The sequence below is a fragment of the Apteryx rowi genome, unplaced genomic scaffold (assembly GCF_003343035.1).
Source record: "Apteryx rowi isolate R43461 unplaced genomic scaffold, aptRow1 scaffold_251, whole genome shotgun sequence".
In the NCBI taxonomy this organism is placed as follows: domain Eukaryota; kingdom Metazoa; phylum Chordata; class Aves; order Apterygiformes; family Apterygidae; genus Apteryx; species Apteryx rowi.
Genome location: NW_020448875.1, coordinates 233919 through 250983, shown reverse-complemented (window position 1 = coordinate 250983; position 17065 = coordinate 233919). Strand labels below are relative to the sequence as shown.

The window sequence follows — 17065 nt, the reverse complement described above, 5'->3', positions numbered from 1 at the left end:
TGGAGACGAAGGCTCTTGCCTGGCTTTGGCTCCACTGAGGGAAGGGGTGGGGAGGGGAGGACACAGCCCACGTGGCTTTGAGGCGTGAGCAGGGAAGCACTTTCCCTCAGCACTGTGAGTCCCCAGGATCGGGGAGTGCTCAGCTGTGACCCACCAGCACCTTCAGAGGGCAGAGGGGCCCTCCTGGGAGATCACACACACGCCTGCAGCCCCGGTTTGGAAGAGGTGTATTAGCCCCTGCCAGGCAGCACCGGCTCCAGATACAGCGTTGGCAGGGGGCAGAGAAAAGCCGTGCCCTGACTCCAGGCTCTCACTGGGCTTCCTCGGGGCCGGGCAGCTTCAGGTCCATCCATTGCACGGGAGGGGAGAGCAGCTCCTGGTTCACCTGTGGGAAAAGGCACCCTGAGCCTGACAGCACCGAGCTCCGGGCAGCAGCCCCAGCGTCTGTGACCTCCGCGGGGTGCACACGGCGGGGACAGTTGGGAGCGAGCCTGGGGGTAATCTGCCGTCTTTATGGGTCCCCCAGCGCAGGCCCCGGGGCAGCATCCAGGGTCAGACTCCAGCCCCAGTTAATGGCCCAGCAGAGATATGGCTCCGAGCRTGCCCAAGCTGGGTGCTCTGCTACGGCCCCGGGAGTGCTGGCAGCATCGCTGGGACTCGCAGGGGACACCAGGGCCCCGTGAATCCTCACTCTCATGTTTCCAGGTCCCCTGGGGAAGAGGGCAGGGATCCTCCAAAGTCCTGGCTAAAAAGCCAGAGCGCTCCTCAGCTCCGTCTACACTAATAAATATCACAGCAAGGCCCAGACTGCCCTCTGGTCGCCCACACSGGGACAGTGCCGAGGTCAACCCATCCCCGGGCAGGGGCAGTGGTTATCCAGGGGAAGGGCCAACCCCGGGGCAGTTTGGATGGGCCCTGGTCTGGGAGGGGAGAGGTGAATGGCCAGCCCTGCCTTTCACGCCCACGGTGGGATCTCCACAGCCAGTGGATGTGCCAGCTCGCAACTCTTTAGGCAGGCTGTGCAGCCGGATCCTGCCTAGCCCTGCAGGTCCCATGGGCTCAGGAGACTCTTGCTTCCCTTCCTGCACGCCCAGTCCCTAGCTCTGAGCACCCTCTGCGCCGAGCGTACTGCCAGCAGGCTGCGAGCTCCAACCTGCACCCGAAACTGGCTTGGACAGTCACACGCTCAGCCGGAGCACCAAGGTCCCGAGGGCACACAGGCAGGAGGCTGCTCCACTCACGCTGGAAGTGACGTACTGATCCAGGAGCAGGCACAGCTCCGAGTTCTGCTGCTGCAGGACAGCCACTTCGGTGATCAGACTGGCCCTCTGCGCAAGGATGTTGCTGTGCGGAAAGGGTCCTGTGTTACCAGGGACCAGCAAAGCCTCGGCCCCAGGGCAGACAGGGAGCTGTTGGCAGGGTCTCTGGGGTCTTACACACCTGGCAGAGCCACTCCCCAGGGATGTGTGGAGCGCGTGGGCCACCTTGTGTGGCCCTGCYGGGTGTCACCAGTGCTGTGCATCCCTCAGCTGGTCCTCAGCACAGTCCCAGAACCAGCCCCACACACCAGCGCTGCTCTCCTGCCACGCTGTCCTGGCAGCACCCCCAGGTAGCGCTGGGCGCTGGGCCTAGCTGCTCCAGGCTCAGTGCCTGTCAGCCACCGTGGGGACATCGCAGAAGTCCTGCCGAGCACCCGCCCGCGTGGGCAGCTGGCTTTGGCAGCCCGCTCTCCCAGCAAGGCCTGCAGGATCAGCCTGTGCCAGCCCCGGCGCGGCTCCCCCAGCCAAGCTGTCAGCCTGCCCTGTCCCCAGCAGCGCTGCCAGGCACTCACTGATATTTCTCCAGTGCCACCATCAGCGCGTCCCAAAGCTTCAGCTTTGACTCGGGGATAGCGTGTGCCAGGGCGTTCCAGTACTCCCCGTCCTTGGAGCTGTCCTGTCCCTGGAGCAAATCCTTTGACGAATCGTCCTGCCCCCTGAGGGACAGAGAGAAAAGCTCTGGAGCTCCAGGTTCTGCTCTATGTGGGTGAGGAGCAACCCTGGACCCCTCAGCTGCACTGAGCACTGTTGCCATCACCACATAAATGAGCACAAGCCCATAGCTGTTGTGAGTGCCGCTGGCACCTGCCTGCCTTGGGGGTCTGCTCCTTTCCCCTGGGCTGCTGTTCACCTCTTGCCCAGTCGTTCCCAGCCATCCCTCGCCCCGGCACTGCCCCTCGGAGCCGACCTGTACCAGAAGCAACTCCCACCCTGGTGGGATCTTTCCCACCCGTCTGTCAGCTTGCAGGGCAGGCAGGGGCTCCAGTCAGGACAACGCAGCCTCCCCCAGCCCTGCACACATCCCCGCAGTCCTCCGCCCGCTCCGTGCTCCCAGCCCTGCTCTGTCCCTGGCAAAGGGCCCCTGCTCATAGTCTCACCTCAGCTTGTCAAAATCCCGCACAAATGCTTTGAGGATCTTTAGGATGTCGTCAGCATGGACGTACACAGACGGGAGGGAGTCCAGCGAGCTCCGAGAGGATGTCAGCTCGGTCCTCTGGGAACTGGCTCCATCATCTGCTGTGTCCGCAGCCAGATCTGCCGGATCCTCACTGGCTGGGCCCTCCTGGCCGTGAGGGGCAGCCTGGCTCTGGAAGGGAGGCCGGTAAGATGGGCACTGCRCCCTTCCTCCTGTTTCCTCCTCCTCACAGCACTGCATCCCCCCGGGAGCTCCCAGCCACCTGCAGCCTCATTCTCTCACAAATTTAGAGAGCTCAGGTGAAAAAAGGATGTACAGGAGGCCCCGCTTGGCTAAGGCAGAAGCAGATCACAACTCACYGGCCTCATTGCTGTCTTAGGCTGTGCCTGCGCCAGCAATAAAATGGGCCAGATGTTCTCTGGTTTGAAGGTCAACTGGCATAGCCTGGACAGATCCCTTTGGGTATAAACTCACTCCCCAAACATCGTGGTCTCATTTAAACTCCCTGCTGGCATCAGTCCAGCTCCATCCACCCCGTAGCAGGGCTCTTCCCTGCCCCAATCCTCCAGCTGGGCAGGCCCTGGCCAGGCTGTTCAATTCACCCCTCGCAACCAGGGCTCCTCCAAACTGTCCTGGGGATGGCCCTGCCCCAAGCTAACCCCTGTCCCTGCTCAGGGTTGGGGCTGGGGGCCTTGGTTTGGACTCCCCCCACCAGACCCAGTGGACAGGGGCAGTGCCCAGCCCTGACTCTGTTCATCTCCCTTGTCTAGTCACAGGGAGATACTGCAGGTCTGCTATGCTGGGCTGTCCCACGCTGTCCTCCCTGGATGTTCAGGAGATGTTCTGCTCCCTCTTTCCTGGTTCCCCTGCTCTGCCAGGCTCTCCCCACCACTGTCCCTGTCTGTCCCACCTGGCTGACTGCCACCTCCTGGGCTTTGTACTTCAGGAAGAAATCCACCAGCTGGTACAGGTCATCCTCACTGTCGATCTCGAGGGCCTGGGGAGCAGAAGAGCCAGGTTAGAGTCCCTCAGAGACATCATGGGAGCGGGAGCTAAATGAACAGCATTTCCCAGGAGAAGAGGGTGCCCCTCTGTGGAAGGGAAGGTCATTCTGCAGTGATGGAGGGATGCTGCTTRACTGCACTTAGTGAAGGAGTCTGATTCAGCTTTAAGTCCCAGATGCTTGGAATTTTGCCAAGCTCCTCTGGGAGGCCCTGAGGAGGTGACGGCCATCTCTGCAYCTCTTCTGACCGCAGCACAGGGCAATGGCTACGCAAGACCTGTGCAGGAACAGTTAGTAAGAAGTAGTTTGTGTGGGATGGCTGGGGATATTTGTGGATGAAAGAGTACAAATCTCAGTGTATGAGAACAGGCTGGAGACACCATCCGATTCATCAGCAGTTTTGGCTCGGACTGAGGGGTGTCTGGCCAGTTCGCAGCACTGTCCCACAGTGCTTCTCTCCGCTCACTGCCGCAAAGCTCCCCCAACAGCCCAGATGAACATCCCTTGGGCAGCTCAATCCTATGTCTCCTGGTCCTGTCCACATGGACACAGGGCAGAGGTGACTCCCTCTCCTTGTGCAACAGCCCTTTGCCACTTCAAAGGTCATTCCTGTCTCCCCTTGATGAACCAAGTCTTGTTCCTTCAGCCTTTCCTGGCAGGTCACGCTCTGCAGTCCTTTCACCATTCTTGCCCCCTGTTCTGGACTCTCCTGGTTGCTCCCCACCTTTCAGGGGGACAGGGACCAAACCTGGAGGCAATTTCCCAGCAGCGGCCTGACCAGCGCAGAGCAAAGCCCCATGATGACCGCATATATCTCATATCATAATGACCGCTCTGTGGCTCTGTGTGTGACACCTGCCYTCCTATGGCCCAACACTTACAGCTCTCTGCAGCCCAGAAAAACAGCTGCCTGCCCAGCTGGCTCCCAGCCTTTGGGTTCCTGATTTCCCCTCTATCTGTCCCTCTTGAAATGCAGCCAACCATTTTCTTGGGCCATTTCTGGGACACTGCGTCCTGTGTACACAGCTTTGCCACGTGACCCCCAGCCTTGTCACAGGAAATGCTTCCCTGCAGCCCTTAACGGGCCACCCCCCGACTCACAGTGAAGATGGAGTCAAGCTTCATGAGGGTGCGCTCGTGCTTCCCCAGCGGTTGCAGGAGCCKCAGCAGCTTGCTCTCGATGAGGAAGCCCTTGGGTGATACGCAGAGAAAAGGGAAYGGAGAAGTAGTGAGTGTCTCCACTTGTGCCCAGAGCCCAGCCCCAGAACAGCCAACAGGCAGGGAAACAGCTGGGGAGCCGGAACAGCCAGCCTGTGACATCCTGCGGCTGTGCCACCCTACAACCGCAGGCTGAGCAGGGAAGGGCAGCAGAGGTTGGGCAGCATGAGGAYGTTCCTCCCCAGCCAGGAGGCTCTGGAATAACCACCCAGCAGRAGCAGGCAGGGAAGACATTACCAACCTCAGTACCTCTTGCTGAACAAGGGCTGCAAGGGCAGAGAAGGGCCTGGCRCTCATTAGTTCATGAGCACAGCAATGGCCATAAGGACCTCGTGATCTGAAGCCCCTGAGTGTCCCTGGAGAAGGGGCACACAGCCTGGACCAYCAGATGTGGCAGTTTTGCTGGCCTGTGCTTATTCTGGCCTGGGGAGCATGCAGCCCTCCACCACCCACAGAGGTAGTTAGGCACCTCGCTCCCAGTGAAATCCAGGCGCACATATTCACCAGTGGATTTGGGCTCTCAGGCTGTGCCTGTTACTAGAATCATATACATCCCCACAAGCAGGGGAAAGGCTTAGGGATCCACTCGCAGCCTGTGGGAGCTCTTTGCCAACAGACTGCTTGGCATAGCAAGGCAGTGCCATGCAGTAGTCTTTATCCCAAGATCTGGGGCTCAGTAGCCGGGGACAGCACGCCTACTCTCGGCCTGCCCTTCCTGATCAAGGCATATACTACACCTGTCACGCACCGACTCGTCGCTCACGAGCTCCAGGATCCTCTTGACAGTCTTCTTGGAGATATTTTGCAGAGGTGTGACTCTATCATCAGCCTTTTCTGGGTTCTCTCTTCCTCCTTCTCCACTGGCCATTTCTTCCTTCCCCTTTTCTTTCCCTTCTTCCTCTTGTCCCTCACAGCTGCTCTCTGAAACACAGAGAAAGAAGGGTGAGCAAAAGGTCTTTGTGCTCTGACCGCTGGCATGAGTCACACCACTGGAGGAGTCACGAGGGGAATCACAGTTGTGCCCTGAGACCTAAAAAGCCTCACTGAGGCCCGAGGATGYGAGCTGGCTCTGGGTCAGCACTTCTGGAACTGGGAACACTGGGCCAAGCACAGATCCCCAAGCTGACTCAGCCTGACACAGAGCRGGACACAGGCCAGCCTCTGCCTGGRCTCGAATAGYTGGTAAGATCCCACAGTGTAGCCCTTGGGATGGAGTGCAGACTCCAGACTTTGGCTTCACTGGTTTCTATTGTGAAACACTCTCCGTGAGCACTGTGAGCGTTTACTGCCACAAGGCCTGGGCAGGTCCCCATGTTCCTGCCCGTTAAACCCTTTTCCTCCCTGCCAAGCACTGTCTTAACGTCAGCCCTGGGTCCTTGCAAGGCCCTGGCCTTCCCCGCAGTGCAGACAGTGAGGACCAATCCTTTTCCTTCCTGGCTACCTCCTGAAGGGATGCTGAGGTCTAGAGAAGGGGGATTTACCCCCGTCTCGTACAGGCTCTCTGACCAGCACGGGAAGGTCCCTGCTGAGCGCTGACAACAGCCCCTTAACCTGTCTGTGCCTCAGCCTCCTCCTCCAAGCAACGGCAAAGAAAGGAGTGACAGAGGGGGCTGTCAGAGGGGATGGGAGGGTCTCCCAGTGCCACAGGGGCAACAAGGGCACCGAGGCTGCACATCCCACCTGTCAGCATCTCCGCGGCCAGCTTGGTGGCAGTCCTCTTTGCCTTGTAATGCCTGAGGGGGCCGACATTGTTCAGGAACCAGTAACGAGGCTCTTCCCAGGGCAGCCCCAGCTGCTGGGTGTGAATGATGCGATCTGCATCAAAGGCTCTCCGTATCAGCCCTTTGGCTTCCTCCTCGTTCATGAGCCAGACCTCCATGAACTTCTCAGTGTCGCTGACAGCAAAATGCCTGTGCAGAAGGGAGACAGCTCATGGAAGCAGCCTCCATGCCCCAGAGCAATGAGGCAGCTTCCCTCAATGCCTCACTCAGCTGCTCTGAGGCCCGCAGCCAAGTCTCATGGTGGGTGAACAGCCAGACCTCCACGCACACCCCACCTCATCATTCTCTGCAGCTCCTTACACTGCCCCACCATGCGCTCATAGTCAGCTGCCAGGCTCTGGTTCTCCTCCCTGTGCTGCTTCTCTTGTTTGGTCAGTTTTCTTCTCAGGTTATTGAGCACGTCGTGAAGCCTGGAAGGGGAGAGCAAGGCTGGGAATCTCTGAAGAGGGGTCTTTGCGCATACCCAGCTTGTATGAAGGCTCTGGGACTTGGGGCTACCTATCTACTAGTGACTACCCAGCACCAAGGCCTGAGCATGGTCCCTGACCCAATTGGCACAGACTGGCCATTGCCATCCTGTTTAACTCTCTGATTATCCTCATCCAAGCTCTTCTGGTGATGGCCCTGCCTCAGGCTAACCCCTGCTCCCGCCCAGGAATGGGTTGGGATAGGGCTCATTGGCCTTTGCTAGATGATGGGTTCCAAAACACGTGGCATATGGAAGGTGAGAGCAGGTAAGGCAGAGCCCATCTTCCAGGGACTGTTTTTACCGGTTGAGCTTCCTCTTCTGCTGGGATTTGATGATGATGTTCTCCTCATCCTGCTTTTTGAGCACCTGGAGGTTATACTCCAGCTTCTCCTGGTTCAGCTGATAGATGGCTTTTATCTGCTGGAGCTGCTTCTCCAGGGTCTGGCATTTCAAACAACATAAAACAAGCCGTGCCATGAGCAAAGGTCACACTGAAGCCTGGAGACTACCGATCCTACGTCCCCAAATCCCCTCTTTCCATGCACACTTCTCCCAGCTACCCCACCTGCCTGGCTGGCCATGTGGCATGCTCTAGAGCTGAGGTGAGGGATGGAGGTGCTGGTTGTCCATGAACGCATGCTGTCTGGCCATGTCCTGGGAATGGAGAAGGGACTGAAGTTGCACTCAGCTCTTCCGCGGTGGGGCACTAATTTAGGCCTCTCTCCTCAACCTATCTGCTGATTTTCATGATGCTTTTAAGAACTGCTTGGCTCTGAGACCTCTACCCTCCTATCAGTTTGAGCTGGAAGGGAAGCTGGAGGAAGGGACACACAGTAACTCCAAGCCTTATGGAAACCAAGACAAAACAAGTAACATGTCTTTAGCACTGAAGCATTTGTGACAGCGCTGCCTCACTGCATAGCCTGGAGAACAGGAAAAGGGCAGTAGGTTCCCTCCTTTACTCCARCAGCTGCAATGGGGAGGTCTCTCTCAGCTCCTCAGCACCCTGTTTTCTTGACAGCTGATAGAAAGGAAGAGGCACTTCCAGTGCTAATTCCCCCAGTCTCCTGGGGCTGCTCCTTTTGGCTGGGAGACATCACATCCTACCTGTGACCACTGCTCTCTGACAGCCCTAAAAGCCATTTGGAAACAAGTGCAGGGGGACACACCGGCGTGTGATCAGGGGAATTCCAGCCACAGGCCTGACAGGCAGCATGTCCGTGTGCATGAGTGAGCGGTAGTGTCCAGGCCTGGCATGGTTTAATTCACTAGTATAAGTGTCTCCCACATGCGAGAGGAGGTAGTGCAGAAACCTTATAATGCAGTGCTTTACTGGGGAGGCTTATAAAGACTTCTTCCATAAGAGAAAGTGTGTTGAATTAAGCTGCTGCATGGTCCCAAATTAAACCATCACCTACAGGCTCAGTTGGGCAGAGAAAGGTCACAACAATCTGCACAGGAAAGAGACTCAGCCCTTCATCGCCAGGGGCTGAGGCCGGGGAGGCCTTGTTCTCTGCCCAGTGGGATCTCTGTGGGCAGTCTCGAGCTGCAGGCTGGTACCTGAGTTAGCTGATTTAGAGCTACCCTCGGTAGCCCTACTTACAACGGGGTGTGCAGAGACAACCTGGAAAGACATCCAGAAGCAGTCCCACCTGGGTGAGAAGTTGATTTAAGCTATCCCTAAAATCCTGCACCAAAGAGCATGGCACAGTCACTGTAGCTAGCCTTCAGCAAGCCCTTGCCATCTCTATGTTTTCCTCATGTGAAATCTCAACAACTCAAACCTAAATCCGAATGCCAATTTAAATGTTCTCTGCCAAAATTCAAACCCATGATTTTTTCTTGCATCTGTAGTGGACACAGAGAAGAGACCATTTTCCTCCTTTATTACAAAAAATATGTACATATTTGAAGACTTATCACCTCCCCACAGAAATCTCTTCCCTGGTCTAAACAGCCTCAGACTTTCAACCTTTTTTATGGGTCATTTGTCTCAGCTCCCTTTGGTCTGTTCTAGACTCTCTCCCATCTCCTCTAGTGTGCTGCCAACCCGGACATAGGTACGAAGTAGAGAGGAATAATTACCGCCCCTGTCGTATGTACAACACTCCCACAACTACAGCTGAAGACGGCAGGTGCATTTTTGCAACAGCACCACGTTTCCGTTTGTGAACCTTGATCCCCAAAGCGCTGCTGCCTCCCTCCCCCAGGCTTAGAGCAATTTGTGAATGTTACACGCTCTGGATCACCCTCCAGGTTATCAATATAAAGATGAAGAAATTGCAAACTCAGGACTGCCCCACTGAACTTGCCCTTCCAGTTTGACAGGGACCTGTTGACAGTTACACGTCACATGCACTTCACTGCAAAACCTTCTACAGATTGTCTCTAGCCCATATTTCCCACAGTTTCCTCTGAGGACATCACATGGGAAATATCACGGGCCTTACTGAAGTCCTGATGTAACGTGTCCCATTTCTGCCACGCAGGCCTTGGCAAACAACACGTGATAACTCGCAAGAAAGGCGTCGGCTGCAGCAGGGCCCTCCACTGAGCCGGGAAGTCTAAATAATACTGGGGAAACCGAGTCTGACAGCCTAGGAAAAACACGGGGGCTGCAGCCCAGCTGACTAGCAGGACTGCAGAAAGCCACAGATGCACTGTTTTGTTCGCACGGTTGCTTGCAGAGAATGCAGTGGGTTAAAAGACATCCACATCCAGGGCAGCCACAGCTGCAAGGTTTGGATCCCAGCTGCAGGGGAGCGAGTCCCCCCGCGCTTGTTCAGCTGGTGGCGTGCGAGGGCTGTGCTCTTCCACTGCACGCCTGACTAGCCGAGTAAGGGCAATCTCACGATAACTCTAGCACCAAGTGGAGATCCCAGGTATTAGAGAAGTCAGGGGTCCCTGGCTAGACATCAGAGGAAAAAGCTCAGATCTCCTAGGCCAAAGACCCTGACAAGAAAGGAAATAAGGTTGGTCTGAAATGGCTGGTCTCGAGAGAGTCATGCTTATTGTTCATCTTATCAATCRTGATGCTGGAAGTGGCAAACCCCCAACCTTCCCAGGTGCTTCATGTGTCCTGGAGCCACAGCACATGTGTTACAGACCTCTGGGAGCCAAGCGCAGACGGATGATGATGTGTGGGGCCCATAAGGAGGATAGAACAACAGTTCCTGTTGACATGGGGCTGGACCGTGCCTATTGAAGAGCTGAGGTGGCCAGATACCAGTTGCAACTCTCCTACTAGCTAGCTGCTCTCCACAGCCAGCTACAAACCGAAAAGCCCAGGGGGTCTGCTCCACTGCTCTCCCACATGGCACACACCAGCCCTTTCTGTACCTGCACGTTATTCTCCAGCTGGCTCTTCATGCTGTTATACTCCTCCACACCCTGCACCTGCAGCTGATTCAACTGCTTCTCAAACTCTTCCACCTTTTTCATACGGGCAGCCAGGTCTTCCAGCTATGGGCACAAGAAGARTCCCATCCATCAGCGGTAACAGCTTTCCCCCATGATCGCAGCTTCTTGGCCATCCTAAACAAAGCCATGCACAGATAATTCCCAGGCAGAGCAGGCTGCAAACCTGTCCTTCTGCCCCGCAYGTTCCTGAGGAACCAGCTGCCTTTTAGCATGCGGTGTCTTTGGAGGCAGCTCAGTGCTGGAGAGCAACACTGGTCCTGGCAGCCTTTAYGAACCGCAGGGGCACTTTACCTCCTGTGCATTGTGCGCCTGAATGGCTTCCTCCCATTTCTTCTTATTGTCATCCAGCAGCTCTTGCCGTTCTAGCTCAAAAGCTTTCTGTAAAGGAAACAGAGCCCTTCAGCATCACAAGGTCCCGCTTCCCCTTGTTGCCAGTCCTGCAGCAGTCTGGGCCAGCAGCCTTCAGGAGAGGACTGGCTCCAAATTGCTGCTGCTATCCACTGAGCACACACTGGCCTGACCTCTGTCCCAGGACCCCACTGGTAGAGACCTTACACTGCAAGCCCATTGGGACTGCTACTACCAGCCACCCAGAGCTGAAATGGATGCTCTTGGTGGTCGGTAATTCTTCAAGTTCACTGGAAACCATTTTCAATGTTTAGCAGAGGAACTTGATCAGACAGCCACTCGATTTCACCTAGGAAGACGTTACATTAAGAGGGAGAGATACTCTTGCTCAACAACAAATGCAGGCCTGACCCATGTAGTGGGACCTTCTGGTCCATGCTCTGCAGAAAGTCAGGCCAAACAGCCACAGTGTTCCCTTATAGCTTTTAGAGAGATGAATAACCAGCCATCAAGCAGCAAGAGCTTTCACATGCTACTCTTACACTTACACAGTCATTCACATGAAAGACTCCAGCATCATACAGGCTGGCCCCTAGCACTTGGCACCACTCAGTGCTCTYGCTTTGCCTGATTTCAGCCTCATTCACCAAGACATCAGACCTACTGCTCCGGACAGAAGTCAGCCCAGCCAGCGCAATGAGCCTGAGGCTTTTTTGTGGCAGATATGGAGAAGTGGCTGCAGGTTTTCTCGCTGGACTCTTTCTCCAACAAATTAATTAGCTACCTCAATCCGTAGAAGTTCGTGACGATAGTTTTTCAGCATGTTCCTGATCTGCTCCTCCATTCTCTCCAAAAGGAGGTGGATATCATCTGACTGCTTCTTAAGGGCATGCACATATTGCTCGTCTTTGCTTCTCAGCTCCTGGAAGAGAAGAGCAGATGCTGAAATTGGAGAAGTATTTTGCCAGGAAACCTCAGAGGCTGAGAGGCTAACACCCAGACTGCCTTTCCCAAAGTACAGCAGATGATGAGGGCAAAGGGCCAGAGAATCAAGAACATGCTGCGGGGAAGAGTCTTTCCCTCTACAGAGATGCTCCTCCTCTCTGCTCATTCACTGTTTTCCTACTGTGCAGTCTGAGACCTGCTGGTTGGTCTTACTACTACCAGGACACACACCTATCCCTGGACTGACAGCAACACATGGATCCCAGCTCACGAACCATCCCAAAAGGCTGTTGGAGGTGGCCACCCTGTCTGTTGGCAGGGGAGGTTAGCAGTGTGGATGGGGGTGGCTCTGAGCCAGTCAACTTTTCAGTTACCAGCAGAGAAGAGCCATTGCCTGCCTAGGGCTTGGTACGGAGGGGCTGAAGAGCTGGACAGAGGGATGACCGCTGCTTTAGAACGGCATCCTCGAGAGCTTGAAAACGCCAGTCCCTCCTGGCTGTCCCTGCCTGGCCCCCGTGCTACCTGCTGCAGTTCACCGATGAGCTTGTTCTTCTCCTCCAGGAGCAGCGTGCACTGCTGCTGCTGCTGGTTCAGCAGCTCCCACAGCTCCTGCGGGATTGTCTTCTCCTTGGCCAAGGCCCATTTTGAGGTGATCRTTTCAAATTTGCAGGCATTAGTCTTGGCTTCATTCTCCAGCCTCTCCACCCTGCAGGCAGGAGGGAGTACAAGACAAATGCAAGCTGATGCAGGAGGACAGCAGGCAGTACAGCTGCTCCAGCCATGGCTCAATGGCCCTTGCCACATCCAGCACCACAGGAGCATTTTTCATACTGAGTTATGCAGGATTCAAAGTGGCATAAAGRTATCTTTGGGCCAGCAGCTTTCCTGTAACCCCAGCTACAAAGTCCACCCCGACRCTCCACACAGTCAGAGCAACGATGACAGAATCAGCAGATCCAAGCCTGCTAGTTCATTAGCTCATTAGTCTCAGAGACCCTGGACATTAAAGGCAGTGTTTTCCACAAAGGAAAGGAAGCCAAAGCAGACTGGCTGGAGAAATGCCTGTCTGAAGAGAAGGGCCTGCAGGATGCTAGCTCTGCCCTGGCCCAACGCTCTTACAACCACTTACCTGGAGGAGAAAAGACTAAAGAGCTCAGCCCAAGCAGTGGTCACCTCTGCAGGGACCTCTGGTCTTTTTGGTCTTTCTGCTAAGTGAGCCATCTCTCGGCAGGAGTTGTTGGACAAGTGGTGCCAAACAGCCTYCCAGCTGTGTCTAGATTAGGAAATCAAACTGTCCAAAGACCATACTCTAGTGTCAAAGCCAACTGTTACAGAACAGCCCATGTCCATATTATGAAATGTTCTTCTCTTCCAAATAGGGGCCCATCCAAACTGCCTTGGGGATGGGCCTTGCCCCAGGCTAACCCTTGACTGTGGATGGGATGGGGCAGGGCTCATTTGCAMGGGCCAAAATCATGCCAAGGAACAGGCTCACGGTGTGCCAGCAAGGGCAGGAGAGGGGCTGTGCCCTGTCCTGGTGCTCTTCAGGGTACCAGTACAGATATGGCCCTGCAGCATCGCTTCCGTGATGTGACAGCAAAAGTGTTTAGAGCATCAGGTCAAGTGAGGGCTAGAGACTGCCACATCACCCTGCTGTTGGAGCAAGACGTCCCCTAGCACGCACAGCGACAAACCCTCTCCCACTCCATGGCCCGGTCCCAGGGCACAAGGTGGGAGCCGCCGGTTAAGGTAGCCTGCTGGATGGAGATGGGGAGCAGGAGAGAGCCGTGCTCTGTGCTGCCGCGGGGGAGAGCCAAGCTGACCGTGCAAGCCTCAGCCCCGGCGCTGGATACCTGATGGGACCGCGCTCAGGACCCACGGCCYCTGTTTAGTCACAAGCAGGCACAGCAGCAGGCTGCTCCCGCACACCCTCCTCCGCCATCACCCCCAGACCTGCTCTAGGGGCCAGTTTCTGGGCACAGCACCTGGTTCCTTAATAAGATTCCCAGCGGGAAACCATCTGAGCAAGGGACAGGCATCCTGCTACAACCGGGCTCCCAAAACCTGTTCCTACAGTGCCCTCCAAAGGCAACTAGGAGTGAGGACTCCGTGTTTCCTGGYAGAGCCACACTCTCAGTCCTGGAGACGGGGGTGAAAAAGCCAGTCCCTTGGAGACAGCTCAGCTCCTCTGGTGAAGCAGGACAGGTTTGCACAGGAAGCCACACAGGCAGGATCAGAGAATAACTGAAGCTGGAAGGGCCTCAGGAATTCTTTGGCTCTCGCTCACAGTAGGACTAACTTCAACATCAGAGCAGGTTGTGCAGGATCTTGTCCAGGCAAATCCTGAGTATCTCCAAGGAAGAAGTTTCCACAGCAACATGGGCCCTTGTCCCAGCATTTGACCACTGTCACTGTGAATGTCTTAATATTCAATTTCTCAAATTAGGACAGCCTCAAATTCTCATTCCTCACACAGGACAGCCTGGTGTGGCTCTCCCAGCACATTCTCATGGTATGGCTAATAACTACCCTTACCTCTGCTACTGGAGGGCAACCTCTGGAAACAGAAGGTCCCGAGAGGCAGTGCACGATACGCTGCAATTTGCAGCCTCTCCAAGCAGTCTTGGCAAGATAGACCTCCTCACGGTTGTGGATTTGCTCTTTGCTATAAATTCAGAGCCTGTCTTGAAGGAGTTACTGAAGTGGTTCCAAGTTAATCATTTAATTCTTTTGGGGTGCTTCAGACCACAGAGAGTCACTTCAGGGACACTCAGGATCTCCCTCACAATCACTCCAGGACCGTCAACTTCTGTTCATTCTAGGTGAAACCACACGTCACTAGGTGTTCGGGCACATCCTTGACTGACTGGATCACCCGACCAAGGGGCTGCGGCATTAGACTACAGCTGGGGCATGGGTCATTTACCGAGATACCTTTCAGCACAGGGTGGCATGTTCCCCCTCTCCCCRCCCCGGGCACCACCTCCTCTGTGACCCCCAAGCTCAGCAGAGCTCGTTGGCAAACAAGAAGTGAGGGCAGCTGTGCCTATGCTTCTGGAGCAAGGAGACTGCAAATGCACGTGTTACGGCACTCCCRGTGGGAAGTTGAGAGCCCTGCATGTTTCTCATGCTCTAGAGCTGGAGATGTGATGGGTCTGGAGGAGATCGGTAACCAGCTGGTCTGTAGTACAGCAGTGCAACCTCGAGAAGCCACCAGCCCTGGCCTGTGATGCTCTGTAAAGAGTCAGCTGACCAGAATGTGTGGCAAGCTGGGACCGCGAGGCTCCTTGCGTGCCTGGAATTTTGCCCTTGAACGTAAATTCAGCATAGCCCTAACTCCTAAGGTTTAACAAAGYGTCCCTGCGTAACCAGAGCTGGGACGTCCCAGGTGCAACATGGCCATTCTAGGAGGTGCTTAGGGAGCAGTACAAACATCTTCCCAGCAGCACAGACCCACTGCACAGTCTCTTACCTTTGCAGCTTCAGCTCTGCCTCCTCTGCCCTCCTCTGTGTTTCCCTCGAGTCAACAGCCACCTGGATATTTGTCACCAACTGTGTGCCATCAAAGAGCAGCTTGGCCAGCCTCTGTGAAAGAGATAGCACACATCTCATATCCAGAAACCTGAGCTCCATAAGGAGGGAAACTGGAGCAGCTCTCTTTATCCTGCCTGCCCAGGGTCTGGTTCTTGTCCCCACACTGAGATGTCTGTGTGGACCCATAAGCCCCCTTAACATAAGCCCTCTTAAGCCCCCATAAGCTCTTCCCATGCTACAGCAGGGTTTGATGTGCACTGGAAGGACCTCAGTACCCCCACAGATCCTCATCTGGAGAGCCCTGCAGGCCATCGGCACCAAGAGGAATGGTCTCTTGCTCAGAGCACAATCTAGTTTCTTCCCTTGGGTATGTGCATGGGGCTGAGCATGGCAGGATTTGGGTTTGGATGTGCCACCACCAGTCCTAGATCCCTCTGATTCATGGGCAGTTTGTTACAGGGAAATCACATCCCTAGGATCCTGCCCAAGAATCACCTCCTATCCAGTCCTGAGGAGTTTGCATCATTGCTTCTTCCCAAATAAATTCTRCTGTGTGACAGTAAGCTAAAAGGAGGGCAAAGCCAAAAGTCTACAGACCAGGGACCTGAGAGGACTTTTCTATTTCAGTTCCGCACCTGCCTGCTCTCCTCAATCTGCTTGTGGCTTCCTCTCTGCTCCTTCTCCTCCTCCTCAGCTGTCTTTGCCTCAGCATCTTCTCCAAGRGCCTCCCTGGGCAGAGGGAAGCAAAAAGAGAAAGAGACAACATTGCGCATGACACCACCTTTCTAGCACTGAAAGGCCCCCAGCTCTGTGTGTGGATCCCAGCACAGACTGTTGAGTTCACCATGGCAATGTTCAGGACAGAGATCCAACCTCACGGGCTTCAGGTCAGATCCTGGCTGCCAGATCCCAGATCTTATTTGCAAGGGGAGAGGCAGGGATTGCAAAGGAGCTGGGCCCCTTTTTTTCACAAAGCAAAAAGGAAAGGTGCTGCTGTCAACAGCAGGAGACAGAAGCCCCAGCTCCACCAAGCACACTTTGCTCTCTCCTTCCCTCAGCAGGTTTAGCCCCAGGCCAGGAGGCCCTCTGAGATGTGGAAAGGGGGCAGGCAAGTGTGGGCAAACCTGCCTGAGGGAAAACTGATCCCGGGCCTCCCTTTCTGGAGCTGGAAGCAGAGCCTAGGTCTGGTTAGGGCCTGCAGCACAGCCCAGGGGTCTGAGCCCAAGGGTTTGCTTCCCAGGGGAAAGAGGGCAGGGGCGGCAAAGCCTGCAGCTGGGGGAGTCCTTGGGTCACTGTGGGGGATCCTGGCTCAGCTCTGTCTGYATCCACTTCAGGGCTGGGCGAGGGGGTGGCACTGACCTCAGTCTAGTTCCACAGTCCAACCTAAAGGAAGGCTCTGGGCTCAGGAAGGGGAGAACGAGCCTGTTTGGGGTGGGATGGGTGTTATTGATCCAGGCCCAGGCTGTCTGGGGACAGGGTCAGCAGGCACCCGACTGGCTCGGTGTCACCCACTTTGTTCCGGTTCAGTCCCAGTTTGGGCTGGAGATGGCGGTTACTGACCCAGTTTGGTGGTACTGCCCAGGACTCAGTCAGACCAGCGTGGGCTCTGGAGGGGGTGGCACTGCCCAGCCCTGCTCCAGACCCCTTTGGCAAGGGGCGGGGGCAGATCCCGGCCCGCTGCCGGTTCGGGGGCAGGACTGGACACAGCGGCGCTTGCGAAGGGGCCGGCCCTGACCCGGTAGCGGCCCGGGCCCAGAGGAGGCAGAAAGCCCCGGACCGGGGGTGGGAGCAGTGTGTGCGTGGGGGGGGGGAGCGGCCCCGTTTCGCCCGTTTCTCACCGGCACTTGGCGTCGAGGCGGGCGGCGATGCGGCGGCGGCGCGCGGCGATGCGCT

At 55.9% G+C, this 17065-nt stretch overlaps 1 protein-coding gene across 1 annotated transcript in view; it reads right to left on the bottom strand.

Annotated features, from left to right (window-relative positions):
* Positions 1-217: 217 nt before the first annotated feature.
* The window catches only part of DRC1 (dynein regulatory complex subunit 1), an 18613-nt gene continuing 1765 nt past the window's right edge, over positions 218-17065 (bottom strand). The window contains exons 2-18 of the mRNA XM_026067014.1: positions 17011-17063; positions 15808-15901; positions 15111-15223; positions 12161-12344; positions 11478-11615; positions 10637-10723; positions 10265-10387; positions 7227-7366; positions 6732-6866; positions 6356-6585; positions 5424-5596; positions 4559-4648; positions 3365-3451; positions 2417-2625; positions 1832-1975; positions 1242-1344; positions 218-385 (exon numbers count right to left, since the gene is read on the bottom strand). Coding sequence (XP_025922799.1) covers positions 311-385; positions 1242-1344; positions 1832-1975; positions 2417-2625; positions 3365-3451; positions 4559-4648; positions 5424-5596; positions 6356-6585; positions 6732-6866; positions 7227-7366; positions 10265-10387; positions 10637-10723; positions 11478-11615; positions 12161-12344; positions 15111-15223; positions 15808-15901; positions 17011-17063 — 2178 coding nt within the window. The 3' untranslated portion in view covers positions 218-310. The remainder of the gene's footprint in view (positions 386-1241; positions 1345-1831; positions 1976-2416; positions 2626-3364; positions 3452-4558; positions 4649-5423; positions 5597-6355; positions 6586-6731; positions 6867-7226; positions 7367-10264; positions 10388-10636; positions 10724-11477; positions 11616-12160; positions 12345-15110; positions 15224-15807; positions 15902-17010; positions 17064-17065) is intronic.